Source organism: Aulonocara sp. 'chitande type north' Nkhata Bay, linkage group LG13 (genome assembly GCF_057382095.1).
Source record: "Aulonocara sp. 'chitande type north' Nkhata Bay isolate Kocher_YH1m ecotype deep benthic linkage group LG13, A_spYH_male_GT1.1, whole genome shotgun sequence".
Taxonomy (NCBI): domain Eukaryota; kingdom Metazoa; phylum Chordata; class Actinopteri; order Cichliformes; family Cichlidae; genus Aulonocara; species Aulonocara sp. 'chitande type north' Nkhata Bay.
In genome coordinates, this window is record NC_141356.1 from 11,751,739 (window position 1) to 11,778,024 (window position 26,286).

The 26,286-nt window shown below is 42.5% G+C and overlaps 1 protein-coding gene across 6 annotated transcripts; it reads right to left on the bottom strand.

Annotated features, from left to right (window-relative positions):
- Positions 1 to 98: 98 nt before the first annotated feature.
- On the bottom strand, positions 99 to 25,568 carry pcgf5b (polycomb group ring finger 5b). Of its 6 annotated transcripts, none has more exons than XR_015124394.1 (10): positions 20,357 to 24,385; positions 19,466 to 20,193; positions 18,514 to 18,610; positions 18,059 to 18,114; positions 15,840 to 15,899; positions 14,314 to 14,489; positions 13,938 to 14,036; positions 12,083 to 12,172; positions 472 to 575; positions 99 to 437 (listed from the first exon to the last, which is right to left on the bottom strand). XR_015124394.1 is itself a non-coding variant. In XM_086258730.1 (10 exons), exons 3-10 carry the CDS (start codon positions 19,578 to 19,580, stop codon positions 528 to 530), a joined length of 741 nt encoding a protein of 246 aa, XP_086114856.1. In that variant the 5' UTR covers positions 19,581 to 20,193; positions 20,357 to 20,440; positions 25,307 to 25,568; the 3' UTR covers positions 99 to 527. The 6 variants fall into 6 exon arrangements, 5 of the variants coding, with proteins under 5 accessions (XP_086114856.1, XP_086114857.1, XP_086114854.1 ...); XM_086258730.1 differs by adding an exon at positions 25,307 to 25,568 and having other exon boundaries at positions 99 to 575; positions 20,357 to 20,440; XM_086258731.1 differs by adding an exon at positions 24,396 to 25,143 and having other exon boundaries at positions 99 to 575; positions 20,357 to 20,440.
- Between the last annotated feature and the right edge of the window lie 718 nt (positions 25,569 to 26,286).

Genomic DNA, 26,286 nt, shown 5'->3' on the forward strand with positions numbered 1-26,286 from the left:
CATATGAACCATATGTACACACACGCTGACCGTTCTTTAACCACAAGCTGAGATAGTGAAGCAGTCAAACCGCAGATTCAGACAAACACAGCCGCCAGCAGTAGAAAATCAACATTTATTCTACAGTTAGAGTTAGACAGGCAAAGAGGAGATATGGTCATACTTCATTTCTGATCCGAACAGCTCTTTTAGGCACAGGGACATACATTTAAAAATATCATATATTATAGCATATATTATTCTATGTAGCATAAAAGCTCTTTAACATAACAACGTAAGCACTTCATCATTGGCTGTACAAAAATACATTTAAATTTCTCTCTTTTTCTGCATATGGTTGGCGTGTGTATGTGTGTGTGTGTGCGTGTGTGTGTATGTGTAGTTTATTCTTGGAAATGCAGATGTTCTTAATGTCTTGCTTGCTTTGTATGGATGACTGTGTGTGTGTGTGTGTGTGTGTGTGTGTGTGTGTGTGTGTGTGTGTGTGTGTGTGTGTGTGTGTGTGGTCCTCTTCTTGCACTCGTGGTTCAGCCAAAGTCGATGCGTGGCCGGTACTCGAGTACCATGGGATATGTCTGAAGGAGACAGAAACAAGAGAAACTGTTTCAGAGAGACACGATCGATGGTTTGTTCTTTACACTGTAAACTTAAGCACACTTCAGAGGACGATGCACACTGCTGCTGCTGCTGCTGAACGAACAGGAATCATCGGAGAAACGGCGCTGCGAGGAGCTGCTTTGTGCCGGTTCATCTAGTGAACGCACCTTTACAGAGCTTTGTAAAAGGTGCAGGAACAGCAGTCACAACAATAACACATACTTTCACACTTGTTACAGGAATTAAATAAGAGGTGGTTTGAAACGCACACATGCACACACACACACACACCGCCTCTGAATGTAATGCAGTTTCTATTAAACTGTTCCGGATCCACCTGGCTGTGCTCTGCAGCGATGGAGGAAGCCTGAAGCAGAAGAACATGGTTCAAATCCAGTGTGTACTTTTGTGTCTTTCATATCTGTCGCAGGAGCATCCATGGAATTTGTTCAGGTTTTAAAAACAACATCGGTGCTTTAGGAACAGCAGATTTTTTTGTGACTTAAAAAGTCAAAAATACAAAGTGACTGTTTTCAGCAAGGATGCAAACCTGCTTGGTCGAGGTGCCGAGCAAAGACGAAAAGAAAGAACATGATATCGTGAATCCTGCCCTCAGGTGCATCATGATGTTACAGGAGAACTCAAATATTCAAATATCTGCAAACTGATGAAAAAATACTGCCAGCTCGCAGAATTTGAAACTCCTAGGTGACTTCCTTCTCGGGTTATCACATTCACGAGATTTTCTGAAAACTTGACCTCTGACCCTGAGGTCGGCGTCACTGAGAGTATTTGTAGATGCACCAGTGGTATCAACTTGAAAATCAATTATCGCGCTCACAAAGTTGGGTCATCCCGCCTCCCGCCCCGAGCCTTTCAGGTCGAGGGGTAAAAATGATGAGCGTGCCCACCTGACAGGCGAACTTAAGACACTTTATATGAAAACTGTTGGCTCGTCCCAAAGACCCAGTTTTCATCGCCAGCAAAGATCCTCCAGAGAAATTGATGTGATGAAGAGAACTGATCGGCCCGTTAGAGGGAAAAAGTTGTCGTTCTGCAGCTCCTCAATACATCAACATTTTACTAGAACTCACAACACTGCAGCACCAGAGAGACAGGACTTCTATGCCACCGGCAAAATAAGCAGATTAGATCCAATAGGTTTTGTTCTCTATGTGCAAACGCATCAACGAGTAGCAATCTCTGCAGCTTTAATCCCAGCTGGCCTCAGGGAAGCTGACCTCTCAGCCTCTTTATGGGCTTCTGGTCCATGTGCTATCCCTCCATCACTGAGGTTAAATAAGAAAGTTGTCATTCCTGACAGATACATACATTCCTGCCTCTTTCAGATGATGTGAGCTACCCTTTTCATGAAACATTCAAAAAGGAAAAAGTGTTTGTGTCTGAGCAGCTGCAAAGCGAAGAGGGAGTCTCCTGATTCTGGAGTCTGTCTCCTATTTTTGGCAGCTCGAGGCTGCTGGTGCAGCAGAGTGCAGCTCCTGTCATCTCCCTCTGCATTTTGCTGTATCATGCCTCAAAAAAAAAAATAAAAAAATAAAAAAGAACACTGAAGCCAATCTAACAGCTCTGTCAGTGTGCATCTGCATCTGCATCTCTGACACTCTTTCACTCAGCATTTCTGTCCCCATACAGTGCAATTACACTGCAGAAATACATACGCTGTGCTGAGTCTGCAAGGTTGTTCCAGCCCGGTCTCACAGCTAATCATGAAATCATCACAATATAAATCCATCAATCTACATGTTGATCGATAAATTGCTTTCAGACGGTTTCTCCAGTGAGAAGCTCCCACTTGATTTTCATACATTGTGCTTGAAGCTGATGGCATGTCTGAAGATTCCTAATATTTAACATATTTAACATAACATATTTACCAGAAAGCTGTAATAATTTCATGTTATCTTGTTGTAGATACTTGTGTCTGAATGCAACCAGAGTGAAAAACCAGACAATATCCAGGATCCACATCATGTGTGGATCAAAGATAAGACCTTGTTAACCCAAAGATGGATGCTTGAGACCGACACTGTTATTTATTCAGGACAAAGACTGTAAATGTAAAACTGGCACTCAGACCTGGGGTCAGTCAAAGCTGAGTTCCACCGTACCATCCTGAAGCGTGTGAAGGTCATTCAGTGGAAACACCTGCCCTGCTCATCAGATTTGCCCCCCTGAGACTGAAATTCTGCTCTCAGACACACTGGAGAAGCTATCACATCACAGATCACAAAGGTTCATTCTCAGAGCTGAACTTCCAGGAAACAAAGTGACAACTGCAGACCTTCAAATTAAGGTCAGCAAAACATTAGGCAATAATCATTTGCTTTGCTAAATATTATAATCTTATTGTAACCTGATTACTCACTGGCATAGACACCATGACAGAACTTAACTCTTTTCCATCAGGGATTTCCTAAACCAGCCCAACACCAACCTTAACTCTGACAGGACAAGCAGCGTCTCCACTGTCAGAGGCAGTGATCACCCTAAGCCAGGGGTGGCGAACTCCAGTCCTCGAGGGCCGGTGTCCTGAAACTTTCACACGTGTCCCTGCTGCAACACACCTGAATAAAATGAGTAGGTCATTACCGAGACTTGACTGCATGCTGAGGTGGCAACCCCCAACGCTACTCAAGTAAATATAAGCAAATGTAAGTGTTTGGAAAAATGTACTTCTAAAAGTACTTTTATTGCACCATGTTGATTATCTCATGAGCTGCTGTAACATGAATCAAATGGCTGAACTGCCATTGAGCTACTTGCTAATGAGCTACTAATTGTATTCAGGTGTGTTGCAGCAGGTTTCAGGACTTCGAGGGCTGGAGTTTGAACCTGTACCTCAGGCCACGGGTGTCAAACATAAGGCCCAGGGCTGAAGACAAGCTGGCGAAGACTCCAACCTGCACCAGTGGATGGCTTCGGAAAATGTGAAAGATGACATAAATTTTGGACTTTTTACAGTATTTTTGCTTTCCTGCTAATACAGATCTTCCACATGGTCATTCTTACTACAACAGAGTAATAGATTTCTATTACTTTTTTATACATACACTACTTACAATTGAAGCCTAAAGAGTTATGCTGATAGATGTTTTTACTACAGCAATATTTCTTTATCATGTAGAAAACCTGAGACATGCTGAGAAACTGTTCTTTTCCTTATATTCCAGTCCAACCCACATAAGATCAAAGTAGGCTGCATGTGGATGTAAAAGAAGTTTGGGCAATTAGGCAAAATAATCTTTAATAATCATTCTTTGTGGAAGATCTTTTATGGAGGAGGTGCAGTATGTAACAATAAGAACAGCAAGAAACAAAAGATAATTGTTTTATTGGGAGTATTTTGTTTTCATAATCTTTAAAATCATATTGATAATTGGAATCTGAATATTTGCCCAGTTGGAGCTGAAGTGGGAAACGACCCAGTTTCAATCTAGGATGGTTTTTGTTTTTTGGGTTCGTGAACTTCACGATTGCATCTAATGTGGCTTCAAATGGGATGAAACAAGTTTCTTTAAATAGTTTAGAAACTCTTTGATTTATAATGTGTCAGCCGACCACTCTGCAGACCTACATCCCAACATTAGGATCATGACACTCAAAGGAACTACACATGGTGAAACTCACATGTGCTGCCATCGAACTACAGTTGTTTCTGTGTTGCTCCTCACTGTACCACATGGACAGTGTATTAAATACTAAGTAATAATGCTGTGTCTATTTTTAGGACATTTTGGTCCGATGCCTTCTTGTAATTGAATATACCAGGAGATTTATTTCTGCACTACTGCCCAGTAGGGCACCTCTGCAGTTTTATTTTAGGTGTAAGAGACTTTTCCAAGAATAAATTAAGTTCTTATCTCTGCTGTTCCGGTACAGATGCCTCCTCTGATCCAAGGTCTAAGACATCACAGGTGCTAACCCTAATCCTATATTTTGGAGAAGGCCCAAGCTCACTCTTTTTTGTTAATAGCTTTTAATGTGTGTTTGTTAGAATGACTATTTTCTTTTCTCCAAGACTTTAGAGAACAATTTCATGAGAAAACAAGATGACATATCCTCTGATTGCTCAGAATCGGAGTTACGGTTAGTGCTGGGTCATCACCGTCACCTCAGAGGGTTAATATCGTCCCACAACAACACAAAGTTGAGGCAGTCAGATTTCTTTCTGCTGTAAACTTTCTTTAGAGTCCAAACGGTGGGGGCTGTGAATAAGCTCAGCTTTTTCTGGATGCGGAAAACATGCATGAAGATGTTTGAGGAATACGTTTTGAGTTTCACACTTGAGTTCCATCATTCGGCCCAAATGCTTCCCTGCTTCTGCACGCACGGTGCCAGCTCTCGAAATGTGCTTTAACAAGGTGAATTGATTGCAGGAGAGATGGAACGTCTGCGTTGCAGCTTTAGTCTGTGACTCTACCCGACCCCAGAAACACATTTTGCGTTTGCTATTTTAAAAAAACGGCAAACACTTTTCTAAATATCAGAGCCAAATTCCAGATCTGGAGCAGCTGTGTTTAGTCATCATGACTCAGAGACTGGACGTCTGTTGTTTGGACACTTTATGTGGACAGTTCTTCGCCATCACCATCTGCCTCTCCCCGTCTTCTACTGTTAAGACTTTGATCACATGACACAACACACTGATTTTTGATTCTTGGCCAATTGTACACCACAGATGAGTTTTGCATACTTTTAGGTGCAGTTTAACATATTTTTCCAACTTTAAGATTCTAAGATTGGTAAATATGCAAAGTGCTTTAGATTAGCATGGTGCTTTTCATGGATTTAAAATCCTTTAATAAAGCGCTCTAATTCCTTGTAGCGCGCTGTGGATAAAGATTAGCCGTTGATTAATAGTGTGTGACTTGGTGCCTTCATATAGTCCAATCTGACTCATTTAAACAGAAATGAACCAGAGTAAGCAGAGATTTTAGTGCTTAGCAACATAATTAAATACCATTCGTTAATAATGCTTCAAGGCCACCACCATCGTCCCCGTGCCCAAGAAGTCTTCTGTGTCCTGTCTCAATGACTACCGCCCTATCGCACTTACACCCACCATCATGAAGTGCTTCGAACGGCTCGTCATGAGACACATCAAGACCCTGCTGCCCCCCTCACTGGACCCAATGCAATTTGCATACCGCCATAACCGCTCAACGGACGACGCCATCTCCACTGCACTCCATCTTGCCCTGACACACTTGGACAAGAAGGACTCACACGTCCGAATGCTGTACATAGATTTCAGCTCAGCATTTAACACGATCATCCCCCAACAACTGATCGGAAAGCTGAGCCTGTTAGGCCTGAACACCTCCCTCTGCAACTGGATCCTGGACTTTCTGACCGGAAGGCCTCAGTCAGTACGGATCGGGAACTGCACCTCCAGCACCACCACACTGAGCACTGGGGCCCCACAAGGCTGTGTGCTCAGTCCTCTGCTGTTCACACTGCTGACTCATGACTGTGTAGCAACACACAGTTCAAATCACATCATTAAATTCGCTGATGACACGACCGTGGTGGGTCTCATTAGCAAGAACGACGAGTCAGCATACAGAGAGGAAGTGCAGAGACTAACGGACTGGTGTAAGGACAACAACCTGTCTCTGAATGTTGACAAGACAAAAGAGATGGTTGTTGACTTTAGGAGGACACGAGGCGACCACTCACCGCTGAGCATCAACGGCTCCTCTGTGGAGATCGTTGACAGCACCAAATTCCTGGGCGTACACCTGGAGAAGGACCTCGGCTGGTCCCTCAACACCAGCTCCCTGCACAAGAAAGCCCAACAGCGTCTCTTCTTTCTGAGAAGACTGAGAAAGGCCCGGCTTCCACCACCGATCCTGACCACCTTCTATAGAGGAACTATTGAGAGCATCCTGAGCGGCTGCATCACTGTCTGGTTTGGGAGCTGTGCCATATCAGACCGCAAGACCCTACAGCGGATAGTGGGAACAGCAGAGAAGATCATCGGGGTCTCTCTACCCTCTATTGAGGACATCTACACCACACGCTGCATTCGCAAAGCCACCAGCATTGTGGCTGATCGGACACACCCCTCTCACACACTCTTTACACTCCTGCCATCTGGAAAAAGGTACCGAAGCATTCGGGCACGCACATCCAGACTGTGCAACAGCTTTTTTCCACAAGCCATCCGTCTCCTCAGCAAAAAGGGACTGACTGATAAACACGCACACACACACATACACTAACATTATCACTCAGCTTAACTCAAATACCTCAAAACATTGAGACTGGACTGACTAACCAACACAAGCGCAAACACACTGACCTACACCACCAAACCATCGCACACACCAACCTGTAAATGCTCTTTTGCACAATATTATTACTAGATATATTATATATTATTATTTTTTTTGCACTAACTTGTCTTGTAGCACCTTGGTTCCTGGAGGAACGTTGTTTCGCCTCACTGTGTATTTTTAAACTGTATATGGTTGAAGTGACAATAAAGTTGAACTTGAACTTGAACTTGAACTAACAGACATCAGTGCGTGTACATTAAGAGTATTTTTCGTAAACGTTTTTCAGTCCTGTGTTAAAAGGCACAGGTCACCACGGTGGCAGTCAGAAAGCGGTTTCCTGACTTAATGACATCCCGGGAGGTTACAGATTGATTTTCCTTTGCTCCCGTGTGAGCGGATCCGTCCTGACCGGCCTCTAAATCGGAGGGAGAAAATGAAGCCGAGCTGCAGAGTTGTCAGAAGGATGAGACTGATGAATGGCTCGTATCTTTTTTTCTGTCCGACTTCTGCCTCCATTCCCGACTCTGGCGCTTTGTATCCATCTATCTCGCTCTCGCTGTCATCCCTCTCCTTAACCAGACAGGGTTCAAACAGGATTCAAAAATAATTTCTGGCTGTTTATCCTCATGACTCACCAGCGAGGGCATAAATAATTCTGACGGACAGACTTCTGTCTGTTGTTGTGGAGCATCGGGGCGGTGGGCGGAGGTGAGATAGAAAATGTGGCTCCTGATGTCATGTGAGAGGTTTTCCCTCAACATGTTTTCTTTTTACATTTGGCTTGAATGCTTTCAATTTCTGAGCGCTGACCTGGAGTCAGTGTGTATTCTGGGGATACTCCAAGTGTTTTATTTCACTGTGGAATATTTTGAGCTCCACGTCTAAATGTTTTCAAAGAGATTAAATAGTCTGATTAAACCACTGATTAAAGCTGAGCTAAAAAGGACAAAAAGTGATTTGATTTAAAAAAAAAACATTTTAAGAAGGAAAAACGTTATTTGAACTAAACTACGATCAGTGACAACAACCTAACTGATAACTGACACGTAGCCTGGTTTTTCACAGTCCTTACTAGGATGGGATACTGCGACTGAGTCATCTGAGGCCCATGTTATGCTCTCCCTGGTCTGTTCCCTACAATATGTATTTATGGATGGTAAGTCTATGAGAATTTAAACTGTAGTGTCCTCTTCCTTTTTCCACAGTTGCTTTGCCTCTCGTTGCTCTGTTTGTGTGTTTGTTTTATCAATCTTTAAAGTATCTTGATGCTTTAAAGGTAAGTAAATCTCCAAAAGTTGATTCTGTTCATCTGGACGTAGCGTTTTGTGGGAGAAACGTTTCATCCAAGTGACTTCTTCAGTGTCAGCTGACTGCAGGTTTCCAACCTTAGAAACAGTACATTTGCATAATGACTGAAACCAGCCCGCTGAGGAAACAAAGGGCTGGGAGGTCAGTTCCTTAATCTTAATTATGCAAATTCTCATGACCATTGATCAACAACCACTGATCAATGGCCATGAGTCCCATTCACAGAGAGTTGGGGAATGGCTGCACAGCATTGTAAGATGGTGACAGATGTACCCTTAGGCCCCCTCCTCGATTCAGAGATGGTCTTCCCCTGGCATCATCTCATCATCACCGTGCCTTATATAAACTTTAACTCATTTCTCCATGTGCATGACTTCTGTCATGGACCAACCAGCCTGCCTCTTGTCTTCCAGTTCCTTCGGTCTCCCTGCTTTGGACTGGCTTTCCAGATCCATTAACTCTATCAAATCCACACTTGGTCCCACTGCATCTAGCACTTTTACTCAGGACTCATGGGACGGACGACATTCACTTAGCTCTTGCTGCTGAAACGTTGCGTGCAGGTGGACATTTTTAAAGGGTGACGACATTTTAACCAAGCGGTGATCTTTTTCTAATCCTTCCAAGTGATTTTACTGCCTAAACCTGAGTGGGTTTAGTAAGAAGGTGTGAAGGAAATAAAAAAAAGTTAATTGGAGACATAATTTACGCTGCTGGCAAAGTACTCGTGCCTCTACATCCAGACTGTATCACACCTTATGACACATAGACACAAATCAATAAATATGAAAGCAATAGAATGAAAAACGGTGTTCAGGTAAGTGAGGGAGAACTTCACGTCCATGAGCATGAACCTTTTCTTCTTTTGGCTGCTCCCTTTAGGTGCCTCATCAAGTATCGTGAGGATGAGTTATGAAACGAGTCCTGCCAAAGTACTCAAAACCACCTTTGTGGCAGTTCCTGTATCACCGAGGCCACATTTACTACACAGAGACTCACAGTGGAGACAGAGGGGAGACCACCAAGTGCTTTGTGATGACTGGTAAATAAGCACTGGAACAGGACTGACCGAAGAGATTAAGTATCCTCACTCTTATCTGTGGTTTCAAGATGTTTTCAGTAAAAGTTTACGTAACAGAAAAATCTTTTTTGTTCTACTTGCACTCTCCAAAGCAGCACTCTTTTAATGATTTGTTTAATTGTCCTAAATCCTGTAATAACCATGTGTTCATAATCTGTGCGGATAATTCGCCATATGGGAAAAAGGCCCAGATGGAAAAAGACGTGACCTGCAATTCTGACAATCTGTGCACAATAAAACAGTCTGTAACATTAGTAAAGAAGACGGATGTCCAATCAAGCTGGATTAATAGGTTCAAAAAAGCTGCGTTGCTGGAAAATAAAGCAGCAGAGACGCCATCTTCCTCAGGGTTGGCATGTGCTGAGTTTAGACTGGATCCGAATTCTGCTGGGACTCATTTCAAGTTGACTCAATGCAACTTTGGCCTGCGTAGCTTTCCGGTCACAGTGCGACACGATTATATAATGAGAAGGAAAAATAATTCTGTTTTCTTTTCCGTCCTCTCTGACTAGTCAGTGAAACAGATCCAAAAAAGACATTTTAGCTCAGCGGCAGGCGGACTTTGTAGAGGACATGATGACACTCAGCTGGAGCTGAAAAGCTACACGCTTAATAAGTTTGTCATTTCATACTGACTTCCTTCCTGCTGCCTTTCCTTCTCAGTTCCACCTGACCCGGTATCTGAAGCGTCTTGCTGTGCCAGCTGCCTGCACTCATTAGTTACCATCCAGAAATGGACGGGAGCTTTCAGTAGCAGTAGAAGTTCATGCAAATACTCACCCGTGCAAACAGATACACAGCCACTCATGCACAAGTCAGCACAATTACTGTAGATCAAAGGCAGACACACTGGCTCGCTGAACCGTCACAGGACTGATGACCCTGAAGCCCAAGGCTGAGAGTACCAGCACGTTTCAGAGTGACAAGTCCTGCTTTGTGTGTGTGTGTGTGTGTGTGTGTGTGTGTGTGTGTGTGTGTGTGTGTGTGTGTGTGTCAGTTAATGTACATCATGACATCGGCTTTTTTGGAAGCATTTTAAAGCATTCCTATTTTCAAACTAAATAGTCAAAAAAAATCAATAAAACAAAGGCCTTAAAATTTGATTTTTTACATTTCCTGTAACTTTGCTGAACATATTTATGTTAAGCCAGGTATAAAAATAAGATTTACTTTTGGAAATCACCATCTATTTCTGCTTCATGTTACTTAATACATGCACCTCTAACCATAACCTGTGGCAATAAGAATATACAGGACTGTGCAAAAGTTTTAGGCAAGTGTGAAAAATGCTGTAAACAAAGAAAGCTTTCAGAAATATAAGTGATTGTTTATTAACCCCAAATGTATTCTGCAGCAGGACAACGACCCCAAACACACAGCCAAAGTCATTAAGAACTATCTTCAGCGAGGAAGAAGAAGAACAAGACGTACAAGAAGTGATGGTACGGCCCCCACAGAGCCCTGATCTCAACATCATGGAGTGTGTCTGGGACTACATGAAGAGACAGAAGGATATGAGGAAGCCTACATCCACAGAAGATCTGTGCTTAGTGCTCTGAGATGTTTGGAACAACCTACGAGACGAGTTCCTTCAAAAACTGTGTGTGTGCCTAGAAGAAGGCAAAGGGTGGTCCCAGCAAGTATAGATTTGATTTAGATTTCTCGTTTGTTCTTTTACTGCATTTTGTTGATTGATGAAAATAAATGATTAACATGTTTTTCTCACTTGCCTAAAACTTTTGCACAGTATAAATTTTGTTTTTAATGAAATTCTTCTTCCACACATCAGAAACTTCTTTCCTTCCTTTTTGTCTTTCTCCAAAACATCAGAGGTTTGGCCTCACAGAGCTAATCTGCCTTTTTCAGCAATATTCACCTGGGAACTATCGAAACCACAAATCAACTCTAATGCCTTTTAGTGGATCTAAACTGACACAAAGCTTTTCCTTTGACACTGCGCTGTTTACGTCTAATCAAATCAATCCAGCATTTATTAAATAAGTGAATTATGGCTTTTAGCCACATGTTAAATAAGCCAAATTTCAAAAAGCAGATAATGTTACCTGTGTTATCAACATTATACAAGTCGTGTTATTTTGCATATAAGAGCTGCATTTTGGTGAGCCCTAACCTTAGAGAGGTCTCTGACATCCTGGTGGTAAGAACGTGACCTAAAAACAACCCCATTGTCTCCTCTTGTAGATATAAAAAAGGCTGTGAAGAAGAAATATACCTTCTTATGCACAAAATAAATGTGGTGCACAGAATCTCTTTTATCATCAGTAATGCGTTTCCTGTTTTGACTGTCATTACTAAGCATCTGTTAAACATGCAGATATGACTGACTTCACTTTGCAAAGTGACCTTAACAAAAACCAAACAGGATGCAGAGTAACCCCGAGCCTCTAAGAGGAGATGGACGTGGTTCAAATTTAGCAAACAGAGATAAAGATGAAATGTCGAAATGTTACATGAGAGGCGAATCTTTTATTCAAACCGGGCGTCTCTTGAACATCAGTATTCTGTACCAACACCATAAATTTATGTTGCAAAAAGTCTCGAGTTTCCTTTTTCACAATCTGACACCTTCTCTGAACAGAAATGCTCCTTTGGAAAAGCATTTCACACTGAATATACAAGTCATTCAACCAGGACCGCATGCTTTCACTAAAGTGCATGAATGCATAAGATTCACAGACGCACGCGTGCACACAAACATTTCCTGCAGCGATGCATCTACACACGAAGATGCAAACACTCACACATGAACAGGAAGTGAACGTGACAGCCTTACATTCTCTCCATGTAGCCTCCATCGGGTCATGTAGATGAACTCGAGAGTGTGATCTCTGCCCATGATCTCTCCGTTACACAGAACATCCAGCTGCAAACAAAAGAAGGAAAATACATAAGAAGGACGCTTTGACAAGTCCAAAACAAACACAAACAGCTTTTAACGAAGCGGTTACAGTCACAAAGTTTTGCCCAAGCTGCCTCCCAGACAGAGAAGGTGACAAACGAAAACAAAAGCTGAGCTCTCACTTCTACGAGAGATGAAAGGAGAGGGGAAGTTCACTGTGGTGGTGAGTGGGAGGCTTCTCTGAATATGTGAGTGTGTAAATGAGAGTGTGTGATACCACTTTTAGCTCGGCCTGCTCCAAATGTGGAAGCTAACAGTTTCTTAATCCTTTGCTAAAGCTGGCAGATGATAGCATAGCTTGCATGGAATATTAATGAACATCTGGCTACGAACTGTTAACCTGGTCAGAGTTTGGCTTCATATTTGACCACATGCTGTTTCTCTGCCGTTTTAATGCAATCCACTAAATCTTCATTATGTTGAACTGAACTCTCCAGCATTTTGCACTTTATATGTAACACAGTACAGCTGTTGGTTAAACAATTCAGAGTTATGCTACCAAATACATGCATCATTTTCCTTTTTATACAATGGAATTTCAGCATGTTGCAACTTTAACTTTTGTGCCTACACTGCATTTTTTAATGATATCCAACCGTATTTTTATACAGTACTGAATCACAACAACAGTCGCCTCAAGGCGCTTTTTATTTTAAGGTAGACCCTACAACAATACAGAGAAAACCTCAAAAATCAGGTGACCCCCTATGAGCAAGAGCTTTGGTGACAGTGGGAAGGAAAAACTCCCTTTTAACAGGAAGAAACCTCCAGCAGATCCTCGTCAGAGACAGTCAGCCTCTGACAGTCAGACTTCACACCCTGAATGTGTGACAACACCTGTACCGTCAGGTCCCACTAACTGTAGTAGAACTGTAGTAGTTCAGAACTAAAACAGATCTGTGATGTGGCTGGAAAGCACCGCATTTCAGCATTTCTTTGAATTACAGTGGGCTGAGAAGAAGACATCCATGACTCTATGCACCACAGATCCAAAGAGTGGACCCTAGTCTCTCAGAGGGAAGCCATTTTTGTGGTAACTCTTGTGTTTATGTGTACAAAGAAAAAATGAAAATGTGCGTGAAGACTGTTTGAGCAAAGTAATAATGTGAGGTACAGTTAGGACAGACATCTCCTAAAAGGTTCCCTTAGATAAAGAGGTCCCTACACTCTAGTCAGCCCTCCCAAAGTAGTGAAGAAAGTAACTTCATTACATTATGAAGTAAGTTTAACCCTGTAAATATTCAAAGTGGAGTGATTTTTGCAACTCTGGCCATAAAGAAAAAAAACCCCATGATTTCATTTATTTTTTTCCAGGAAGCCAAATTAAGCCTCTAAAAGTGTCAGTTTGCCACTGTAACGTTTCTTTGCTCTGTTTGAGATCTATGGTGAAAGCTCAGAAACTCAAGTGCAGGTGGTCAGAATGGGACTGAGCACTTGCAGGAGTGCTGAAGGTGCTCCAGAAGTGCACGGGGAGATGACCCTGAAGGGGAGACCAGTCAAACTCAAACTCAAGTATGATTTTTGCCTTTTATGGGCAGAGCTGCAGAGCTTTATGACTATCACTGCTCAACATCCAACAATCAAGCCCCACGAAGGTAATCCTACCGATCAACCGAAAACTTGAAAGATAACTCTGAGTTTGTGTGGTTAAGTAAAGAAAAACATGCCTTTGAATCATGACACACATATTTTAATGAATGAAAACAGGAGGACAGAGTGTGCTCCATACCTCGTAGGAACTCGGCAGCTTTAGTTTAAGACTGAGAAACTTCTTAATTGTTCCCACGGTGACTCTACTGGAGCAGCGGATGAACCTCTTCATCAAATCCTAATTGGATGAGAGAATAACTCTTACACACTGATTTAATGAGGCATAATTGCAGGTTTTTAAAGGAAAAGACATGAAAACACAATTACATCTTTACAGGGGATTATGCACCAAGCACCCGTGAAGTTTGGAAACATTACCAACACATACAGCAGCAAAGAAATGGAATACCCTTTTACATCATAGAGAGGACCAAAACAAGGTGATATTGTGTTTCAATGCCTGTACAAGTATTTAATATTTCTTAATTAAAGGTTATATGTAAAATAACACACACCGTGACCGTGCTCTCCCCCGACGGTCCTGTGTTGCGTAAGCAGTCCAGGCAGATTGCGATCTGTGGGTCACTCCTGTGATAGTCGTCATCGCCGGCACCGTCCGCCTCATTGCCTCCACCATCACCAGCGTCGCCTCCAGCATCGGGGACCCCGAACCGTGGACACCTCAGGTTTTCTACAGGCAGGTTAAGGATGTTAGTTGTGGATAAGCTGCATCGCTAAAACTCTGGGCCAGATGATCAACCACAATATTCAAGTCTAGCCTTTGATCGGTTTTCAACTGTTCCAGTTATTACTTGTTACATTCCCACATGGAAAAGATATATATAAAAAAGATAGATATAAATCTTAGTTTGTATCTGTCTTGTGTGAAACTTGTATGAAAAGCATACAAGAGTGAAAACAGATATAAGATCCCTTGAAAAATTATATAAATGAAACTTGTATGTTTTGGATACTTCCTAAAACAATATATGAAAGTAATGAGAAAGGGGCCGCTTTCACGAATAAATCATATAAGCCTTCTGTGATTCACTATATGAATAGGCCACATCTTATGCAAGTCTTTTATAAGTTTTTACTATTTCTTTTCCATATGGGTTGTTTCTCTTTAACTTGAACCTGATGCATTGGTGCATTGGTCAATCTCTGTAAACATGAGCTCTGTTTGCACTGAAAAATGTGGTGAAGGGGGGTACGAAGTCTGACAAGAAAATTCCCTGCTGATGTATCAAAACTTGATAAAAAATTCCCCCCTTCTTTACAGAGCTTCTTCTCTAATAATGAAAGCAAGCGTGCAGACATTCTGAGTAAGATGCAACAACCACAACTGGCTTCCTTCCTCCATGGCATGGTTTTTTTTCCTTTTTGCCAGTTTTAAAGAAAAGGTGTGAGAGGCACAGAGGCGACGCAGCCACCCGTCCCCCTACATGGCAAATTCTTTACACTGCATATGACAGTGTTCCTATTTCAGTCATCTCCACCCACTCTAATACACGAGGTGAGAAATCTGTGACACAGTGGAAATCTCCTGTAATTTAATGGAATTCTAATGTGTTTTATTTGAAATGACAGCGTAATTATATTTACCTACTAATACTTACAGGTAGGTACAGTTCAAAAAGGGGGTAAGAAGTCAGGTTTTTATAAATAAAAAAACAAAGAAATAATTATACTGTAAGTCAATTTTAGTCACGTGTGTAAGTAATTTGAAGTAATGTGTCATTTTACATAAAGCATGATTAATTTTAAGTACAGCGTAATTGTAAGTAGTGTGTCATTATGTGTAAAAACAAACAAAATTTCCCAGTCTTACATCATAGGCACACTGTACTTTTCAATATTTATATTTAATGAAATAAATAAGTAAATAATTATTCTAGAGTGCCTACTTTATGTATTTGTATAACTGCATTCAAATTTATAATAAAATTAATTTAATTACAGGGGAATTACACCCCTGGCTGCGGGCTTATTATGAAGTGTTACTGTTACTATATAAAGGGTTTTGTTGGGTCCAGCTTACCTTGGCCATTTTCTTTGGGCTGGTTCTTCCTCCAGAACTCGAGCTCTTGCTGTTCCTCTTCTAATTGACAGGAAAAAACAAAAGTAGAATGAAGTATGAAGCAATCATAGAGACCAAATCCATCAGAAGAGGATGGGTGATTCTAACATCGCGGTTACTGAATTCTGTCTACGCTGTGTTAAGAGTCTGGGATCAAACAGCTACATTTCTCCTGTACTAAATTTAGACTTTTGTTTTTCATAAAACTGATTCACTGAAGCTCCTAGGAGGAGTTTAACTAAGCTTACAAAACTATTTTACTTGCACAATAAAAGCTTTTCATAGCAGACAGTTGGCCTTGAACAGCAGGAAAAGCGGGTGTAATTAATAACAATAACAATGGATTGGTTATTCCAGCCATTCCAGTGATACAAGGACCTCCTCCAAAAAACAATGCAGCCTCTTTTCTATGCATGCTTTGACATGTCAGAACGACTGCTGTGAAAAAGGTCAATATGCTGTCTTGCCATAAGAGAAAATGAGCCACTTGCACCAATTTTAAAGCTGCTAGAGAGAAGAAAAGCTGGGAATGTATTTATTTTAAGTCTCTGCGTTTCTCCTGGACACATCAAACCGAGCCCTGCTGTGATGTGCTCATAACTGCTATAATTAAAGTTAGCTGTCAGCCTCAAAGGGCCATTTTATCACTCAATTGAAGCGTATTCTAACATCTCAAACACCCTTCATTAAGGACAATTTGCTATATTGGCTCTTCCCACACCGGGAGTTGAACCCAGGCCGCCTGGTACCAGACAGTGGTCACTGTTGTGTTATCACCAAAATTTACAGGCACCCTCATATTCATATCTCCTCAAAACAGCCTGGAAGTCTTCTTCTAATTCCCTTTTGACAGCCCATTTGTCGCCTCTTAATCTGACGTGACACCTTCACTTTTTACGCTGGCCAACAGACCAGTTTTGCTGCCTCTGGTTTAAATCCAGATCCAGCAGATCCAGATCTGCTTTGATGTCTGCTGAGCGTTCTGAACATTAGCCAGACAATGCACTCGGGCCACCAGGGTGAAGAGCAGGTAGCATAATTGGAGACACTGGTAAACTTCACTTGTGCTTACGTTGTATCGCTAATTCTCGATGCTCTTTGTGACCTCTGGGATTTTTTTATGTCGAGTAGAATTTCCAGGCATGATTTCCAGCTTACTAGCAACAGGGACAACAAAACTCCTATCTTCTTCCTGTCTTTGTTGCACATTTAAGACGTCAGTGGGCCTGGAGACTTCATACTCAGAATCTCTTAACACCTAGACGGTAGTTCACCATCCGGATAGAACAGCATTGTAACGTAAAGCTCATTATTATTTACTGTGAACAGCAATGCTGTGCTTGTACCATCACCATCTACATGACAGATAAAAACCAAAACCCTTGTCTGCTGTCCACAGTCTTCTCTCTGTAGACCATACGAGAGGATTCATAGGACGCTGACTTTTACACCATTTGGCCGAGAGGCCCGAAAGCTACAAAAATATATGACGTTTGTTCCATCGTTCTGCTGCCAGAGTGCTCTATCAGCTGAGGTGAAGTTATGGAGCAATAAAATTATAGTGCCATCACCACTTTAGTTAGACATGTTGACTTGGCTTCCCGTTGGCCTTGCCACAGAGAGAAGGCTGTACATCTTCATCTAGTTTTAAACGTTTGAGCTTCCACCTCTCTGGAAATAATGTGATGCTGACAAATGATTGGTTTGTCCACATGCGACTGGCCGTAAAAGTGAACCTTAGGTCAAAAATGTCCAACTTTACAGCAGAAATGAACATGTTTACAGACTAAAGAGAATGAGTATTAGAGAAAAATCAAACTGAAAGGGGACAAAAGTAAGCAAGATATGTCTAAAACAATGACAGCGATAATTGCTGCTGCAAATTAAATTCTGAAAAGTTACAGTTTTAGTCTTTTGGAAGCATTTCTGATGGTGTACTGTAACTCTTTCCTTTTTTAAACTGCTTTCAATCCACCAAGACGCAGCATCATGTTTGCTAGAGTGCATGCTGGAGGCAATTTGTGCATTTCATTAAAACTGGTTGCAAGCCTTAGTCTTCCAGTGATTTGTGTGATGGGAGTGCTGTAAATTCTTTTCCCGACCTCCCATGAATAGTCACATAATTTAACACCGACTGCAAACTGAGGCGACAGATTGATGAAACCATCTGGCAAACTCACTTTCTCTGAGTCCGGGTACCAGCTTGAAAATGATCTCCTCCAGGGTGTTGTCTAACCTGAGAATATGACAGTGAGAAGGAGGTGGAGGGGATGATGCATTGGGGGATAACAAGAAATTAAAGTAGGCAATAGAAGTTAAATGGTGGAGGTGAAGGGAGCGATCAGGTGAGGTCAAGCAGGAATAAAAGTTTCCAAAGGAGAGAATAGAAGAGAGAAAATCAGTAGCTCGGGCTGTTGAAATACACACAAAAGCAAAATGTAGAAAAGTACAATTGAATAATGGAAACACAACAAGAAGTTCAGAGAAGAATGAAACTCTTAAAACTGTCATTTACAAAACTTTGCAGCTCTTTCAAGATTAAATAAAAAGAAATACAAAGTGTCCAACATGCGAATGACAGGAAAAAAAACAGATAAAGTGAGAGAAGAAAAACATGTTATGTAGCCAAAGTTACCTGAGCATCTCCAGTGGGTTGGTCTCATGGACCTGAATGCCACATTTAGGACAGTCATTGCTCTCCTCAAAGTGCTGCACAATACAGCTCTTACAGACTGCAAAAGAAATATATTCAAAATGAGCTTCTGCTCTAGGTTAAGGCAGGTAAACCCATCTTTTAAAAGGTCATTCAGAATAAAAGAGAGAGAGGCAGAGAAATGAGCTGTTCATCTGTGAAACCATCATTTTGCCTTGTCATTGAGGTTTTTTTGGGGCAGCATGTTGGCTTGCCTTGTTTCGAGCTGATATTTCAGCTTTCTAAACCACTGACAATCACCAGGTTGTCACGATCTGCTGCACACTCTCAAACCGCCCAAACTAGTCTCATGTTGAAAAAGGGGAAGCCTCCAAATCTCTCTATGAAAAAACTGAAATCCTGCAGTTTGAACTTCAGACTTTGTCGGCGTTTTAGTGCCGACATCGGTTCCGATGCTTCACAGCTCATTTGCCTCATTCACCTTGCTCTACAATTTCACATCCACTTCAAATAGTCTGTCAAAGTAGAATTTTACTGGAACTATGGTAGCTGTAATTCTGGGTTTGAAAAACAGGAACAGCAGGAAGTGACACTGTGTTTGAAGCTTCTAGCTTTCTGTAGGAGTCTCTGCTCTAACACTTGCAGCTGGGTACATTTGCTCGCATCAGTGGTAACTTACTTATTAATTAAGTCTGACATGAGCATGACACCAAGGCGGATCAACAGTTTGAACATCTGTACTTTTCTTCATTTCACACCTGTCATACACAGTAGCTGTACTTTGACTGAGCCCTGCCCTGCTTCTTTACGGCTCTTTAAAGTTTGGTCAGGGTTACGTGTAACCTTAGATCGGTCTGGGTTTGGTCCCACTACCTCGATGGATTTTCACCCCTACTGTCACCTCTGTGTGTTGCTGCGTGTTATTTTGACTCACATGTGTGCAGGCACTCGGTGACTGTGGTCGGTTTAATCAGGTAACCTCGACACAGGTAGCAGGTGATGAAATGGTTAAAGTCTCTGACCAAGTGCTTCCTTCCCGTACCGGACATGTTTGGAGGGCTTTCCCTGTTTTTGCCAACAGTGAGACACCAAACAGAAGATGGAAAATATCCCCTTCTAGCTTTAGAAGGCTCAGACGTCCATTTACAACAGTGAGAAAAGGAAGACTTTTCCAGTTACAGACAAATACTGCCTGCTGCACTTCAGATGTTTGTAGATGAATTGTGTGTAAAATCCACCGTGTCCAGGGTAGTACCTACAAGGTACCTACACCATCCACAACTGATATGAGATACGAGATCCTACTGTGTAAAATCCTGCTCCATTCTTGAATTTTGCAGTCAGTCCTTGTTTAGGAATAACTCCCACTGATATTTTATTCCATCGTCCATGAACCATATTACTCCAAATGAACAGAAAATACAAAAAGCTCGTCCAGATGATGTGATCCTGTTTCAGGCACAGAACTCCCAAAGAGCGGGCGTCACGTCTTCCTCCCTGACTTTGGTAAAGTGACCTTTTTAATCCATGGAGCTTCCCAGGTGAGCTACAGAGAGTTCAGAGTCTTCTGCATAATCAGATTGTTCACCATTGGTGGCGTCGCTGTGGTCTTTACTCTTGACGCGGACAGCGTAATGATCCTTTAAGTCATGATGAAGTAACCTAAAGAAAATCAAAAACAAAAATTAATGTTGGGGGGGAAATGTGTCGATGGATTTGAAAATAGTGCTGTGCAAAAGTTTTAGGCAACTTTTTTAAATCATGCAAATTCAATCTGCAGAAGGACAGCGAGCCCGATTATGCAGTCAGAATCATGAAAAAGGACCTTCAGAGACTTCAAGAACCAGCAGTCCTGCAACGGATGGGACAGTGGAGCTCTGATTAGAAACCGGATTGACTTTAGGAAAGCCTAAAAGAAGAAGAACAGTTTTAGTGCTGTAAACTTTTCCAGAAATCTCCACCCATATACATCGTAAGAGGAAAGAGCTTGATGGCTTTAACAGACATCTTCAAAAATTCTAAACAAAATAAAGATAATATTAAAATAACCCAAATTAAATACTTTCAAAGGACGAATCTTCACACAAGATACAACGCAATACCTAAAGCGGTTGAAATAAAAGCAGCTGGACTTCTTTTTGGTTTGTGAAGACGCTCTACCTCTCATCCAAGAGTCCTTCCATCTTCACAAACAAAAGAGAAGCGATGCTGCCTTTATCTTCATTTCAAGCCCTCAAGACTAATAAAGACCAGGATGACTGAGAACCTGCACAAACACAATAAAACGATGTATGAAAGGAACTGAGCAACTTGCGAAAGCTAGTTGCTAGGCCTTAAATCAGCCTTCAGTTATTCTACACACAGTTCCTAACTGTGAATTTAACCAGTTGGTTTCTCACCCACCAAAGGGTTAGGGTTTGGTCTAACCTTACATCTTATCCTGTGTTTTGAAGAAATTCAAAAGGAAAAATAGATTTCCTTTTTTCTATTTGATGGTTATGTTCACTTGACATACAGTTCTACCACATTACTCCTCCAGTTAACCCTGTGCAAGTGGTTTTTGGCCCTTGAGGGTCTGTTTACACTTTTCTTTTGTTGGTTTCCTCTGTCTGCCTCATTTGGTGTCAGGGCTCTGTGTGCGGCAGGCGGAGGTGAGGATCCAAAAGCAGGACTCGTGAAGCCAAATGTCAACAGAAAACCACAGCTTTATTGCTGGCAAAGCACAAAACATGAACAGAACAACGAACACTGAGAACCGGCAACACACAGGTATGACCTGATGGTACGACGCGACAGAGAGCACAGGAACACACAGGGCTTATATACACAGGGAGGTAATCAGGGAATGAGAAACAGGAGGGAGACACAGCTGGGAGAAATTGGACTAATGAGACAGGGGAGCAGTAGAACTGAACACATTCACATGAGACACAGACCTTCACAATAAAACAGGAAACAAGAACCCACTAAACAAAGACGCAGACAGAATATAACACATGCAACTCAAACAATACATGAAACAACAAATCCTTAAACACGGATAAACAGAAACAAGAAACTAATAATATCTATCATCATCATCACCACCACAAGCACTACAAGAGAATAAGAAAACAATCCATAATGCAAAAACACACCAAAATAACTGAAACACAGATTCATCATAAAACCCAACAAAGCACCAGAGAAACATAAAGAACAATCCATCATTGAAAAAAAACCCCAAACCATAACAACTCAAAATGCTGGGTCAAACTGACCCAGAACCGTGACATTTGGCATTTAGAATTTACAATGCTCAGTATCTATGACATATGACACAAATGACACCTGACATTTGAGAAGCAGCCATCATTTGTTTTCAGTTCCTTCTATAGAAAATGAGAAGTTTTTTTTAATCTGGTAGCTACGAAGTTCCCCATACAGTAAACTAACCCCACTTTATTAGGGCTGAGTGTTTAAGAGAAGCCTGTCGTGTGTTGACTGTTGACGGAACATGTGACTCAAAATGTGGTGAAAACAAAAACCTCACCAAAGGTGAATAATCTTAAATTGGTTTTATGGGACTAATAGCTTCACCTTACTTTTGTCCTTGTGAGTCATTTCTCATTGGTCTTCAACGAGATGCGAGTCAGAAAAACACGATTAAGTCACAGTTTCTGATAAGTTCATAAATCAGTATTATAACGCTTGGGTACATACAGATATCAGTACAAGCAGTAACTTAAGTATTCCCACACTTTAACCTTTATAACTACCTCTAACCATAAACCTTGAAATGTTTCTTCTTTCGTCTGTACTTTGCCATAATCCCCTGAGGTTTAAGTCATCACTGATGATGATCATAACCCTTTGTAATAAGAATAGTATGTAACGATTCTCAAGTTATTCTCAAAGCTTGACATTGATGGGACAAATAGGGTTAGGGCTCGGGTTGGGGGCTAGGGGTTGGGTACCACCTGAAAGCTAGCCTAATGATTAACTCTAACTCTGACCCCTCATCTTCTCTGCCCTAACCAGCTTTCGATGAGGCTCATGTGGTGCTGCTTTTCAAACACCCACAGAGCCTGGAGTGGAGCTCTTCTGCCTCATCTGGATCTTTAATCAATGTTTCCTGTTTTCTGTTGTTTCTCCCTTGCACAACACCATGTAAGCAGCCTCGAGTGACCTGCTGGCCTCTACATGGCTGTTTCTTTATTACAAACTATTTTAAGTCAGTAGACTGAAAGAGGGACAGTCAGCAATATCCAGTCATTTCCAAACCATGTCTACAGTTGAGGATAGGTTCACATCTGGCTCTTTTGATAGATTTTGTCCCAATTTGCATATCCAAATGAGAAAGCTTATGATAGTAGAACTGTTAGGCTAAAATGCAAGCATGGGACTTTACTAGAAAAGCACAAACTTCTAGTTCAGCTGCCATCTTGTATTTGCACACTTAATAATGAATGTGGTTATCATTAACTAACAGTGACGTGATCATTCACCCAGCAGGACAGCTCTGACCTACATGCATCCATTTCTACTGCACTACCCCAACTATGAATAGCTAACCTCTCCAACTTGCCCCCATTCCATCCCCATTTTGATGGATCTGGCTGAATTTTGGCTTGCCTGCTTCAAATATAGACACCGAGCTGCATATTAATCATGTGGTGTCACCACAAAACCCACTCTGAAGTTTCATGTTTACTGTGGATACCCCCTTTTGTAAACAACTGATGGGTGTCAGTGCTGTGATTACAGTAAATGGCTGGTAAATCTCTCTGGATGTGAAATTAATCAGCATTTTCATGTCAGATTCATTCCCTTCGTTAACCACACAACAGCCACACAACATTTAAACAAAAATTATCATACAAATTACTGCATGAACTGTTTGCTTTGTGTGGGGAGGCTGTAGATATTTACCATATCCAGCACTCTTGTTCTTTCTGTGATGTTTGCCAAAAATTCACCTGATACATAATAACTGTCAGAGTTCAAGCGATTTTTGGTGAGGATAATAATGTTCAGGTGATGATTTGAGTTCAGACATAACTCCACGAAGGGTGGGATGGGTTTGTGCCAATTTAGAGGTATTACAGGAGACATGTGGCATATGAATGTGGCTGGAAAGCAAATGCTGATCAGCCACATTATTAAAACCATTCACTGGTTTTAATAATGTTGTTGTTGTTGTTTTACAGTACAAGGTTGGACGTCAACACCAACAATCCAGCAGCACCTGCTTCGCCTCACCTGGACCACGAGCACCGCCCCACACTGCAAAAAGCTGCTCAAAGTGCAATGAGCTAACCTTGCACTGAAACACTCCCACTCAGTATCCAGTAGTCAATAGAGCACTCGTGAGAGTCCCACACCAGAACCCGCGTGTCCCAAAGAACTCCAGGTTGAGAGTCCTGACAGGTCAGAGCTGTTTGGCGGTACTAGTGGGACCTGCACAGGATTAAACAGCTGGTTTTAATATCGTGACTGACTGCTCTGTGGGGTGGCTGTAGCTCAGGTGGTAGAGCAGGTCACCTACTAACCGGAAGGTTGGTGGTTTGAGCCCAGTCTGCATGCCAAATATCCTGGGGCAAGATACTAACCCCATGTTGGTCTCCGATGCATCCATCAGTGCGTGACTGTTAGATAGGAAGCACTTAGAAACAGCATAGGAAAAAAAAAGTGCTTGTGCAAATGGGTGAATGTACAAGTTGTGTGAAGTGCTTGTTGTGCTCAGAGTAGAAAAGCGTGATATAAGAACCAGCCCATTTACCATCTGCAATTATTGGCATAACACAATTATGCCACATTTGTGTACAAGCATAGACGATATGGATGCAGCTTACTGACCAAGCTGACACCTGAGCCAATCTCACCTTTGGCTCAAAGACGGACGCAGTGAGCGTTTGAGCGCAAACTTTGGGCCCACCACCTGCACACACCCGGCTGTATCACACGATGTTACATGCGGGCTGTGCTGCAGGGTCAGAACTGCAAAGAGAAACAACTGGACGACGTTTAGGAAGACGGTGACTCCTCGTCATCCCGGGTGCACTTTACCCTCACGCCGCTTCCTTCAGTTTGGAACCCGGACACACGGCTCAGGTGCTGCGTGTACGTCAGGTGTGCGTGCAGTGCTGGACTGAGGGAGCCCACTCGCTGCACGGACAAAGTCCACGGAGGAAACAGCGTGTACTCCACTCCACGCTCATCAGCGCGTCTCGCTTTTTGCTAGAAAAATCTCAAGTGCGCAGCTTAGAAATCCACCCGACGAGATTAGGAGCGCGCGCACGCGCACAGAGACGCGCGAGCGTTATTTATTCACACACACACAGAATCTGCTTATCTCATCGTTACGGCGCGTCACGGTCTACGTCACATTTGTCAAAACAACATCAATGGACGACACGCGCACATTGCAGCGACACAGTGGGACGTGTGACGCACGCGCGAACGCTCGCGCTCGCGCGTCGCAGCTTCTGCTCGGCGATTGCACACCTACGGTGCGCGGATCGCAGCGACGATAAAAGTTGCGGAGATTCGTGTCACGGCCTTAAACGAGGAGCGCCAGGCATACATTTGCGTGAACATACCGCGATCCCCGCATGTGTGCGCGACGCACTTTGCGTTAGTGGGGAGGGAGGGAGCAGGGGGGAGCAGGGGAGAGAAGGGGGAGGGAGGGACAGCCAGTAGCGTCAAAGTTTGGCTGAAACGTAACGCGACCGACGGCGGCTGATGGATTCTCCGTCCGCGCACAAATAATGAGCAGCAATAAGACATTACTCACCTCCGCGCTCACTTTCCCGTCGTCCCCGGAGTTACGGATGCCGCTGCTGGACAGGAATGTCCACCGTGACGCTGTCCGGTCCTCCGGTACGGTCTGCTCCGTAAACTGGGTGAGCAGAGAAACACGGAACTGGTCGGCTCGGATCTGCCCCAGTCCGCCCAGCAGAGAGGCAGGCAGGCAGCAGAGAGCAGCGGTGGGCGGGGAACCACCAGGCGAGCAGGCAGGGCTCGGAAACTGAAAGCAGTTGTGTAACTGAGTGGCTATTGGCCCACAACACGCACATGCACACACCGAGCCGCGGTGTGTAGCGATCAACGCCGCTACTCACTTTGTTCAGTTGGCCAGACCCGAGCGAGCGATGTGACTGCAGAGTTTATGCGTTAGAGAAAGAAACGTCCTGAAATCAGATCAGACACGTGCAGGTGTGTGCTGCCACAGAAAAACTGTTTGCTTCTTAAGGCAACATTTCTCACAACTTAATTATAAACACGAGTAAGTGACGAAATCCCAGTTATTAATTAACTCGGGTTATACCATAGACTGTATAAAATAGATGGCCATATTCCCCTGTCAGGTTTTTTTAATGCTCAACAGTTCTGGCATTTTGTGATAACTTGTAGTTTGGTGTGTTCGGGCTTCATCAGCACTCTGTTCTGGAAAGATAATAAGTTTGGGTAAATATACAGTCTCGTTGAAGAAGGAACAGCTGTCATCTGAATCAAGCAGGGAGACTAGACTACAGTCTCATGGTGTCTGTTTGACATGTTGAGGAGCAATCGTTGAAGTGTAAAGGACACACATAAAACACACACACATATACACAGTGACATTTTATGCCTTCTCCAGCATACTGTATATGTTATGGCCACAAGTTTGCATCATGGTGCTGATCCAGAATTCTATTATTAGTATTATTATAGTTTATTATTATTATTATTATTATTATTATAGTATTTTTTATTCCTAGTTCTATAATAAAA

Excerpts from the sequence above, each read along its gene's own strand:
- pcgf5b (XM_086258727.1), bottom strand. The coding sequence starts at position 19,580 with ATGTCCGGTACGGGAAGGAAGCACTTGGTCAGAGACTTTAACCATTTC. Across the intron at positions 18,115-18,513 it reads AACCCACTGGAGATGCTCAG|GTTAGACAACACCCTGGAGG; the intron begins GTAACTTTGGCT and ends TCATATTCTCAG. Across the intron at positions 14,490-15,839 it reads GCCCAAAGAAAATGGCCAAG|AAAACCTGAGGTGTCCACGG; the intron begins GTAAGCTGGACC and ends ACCTGCCTGTAG.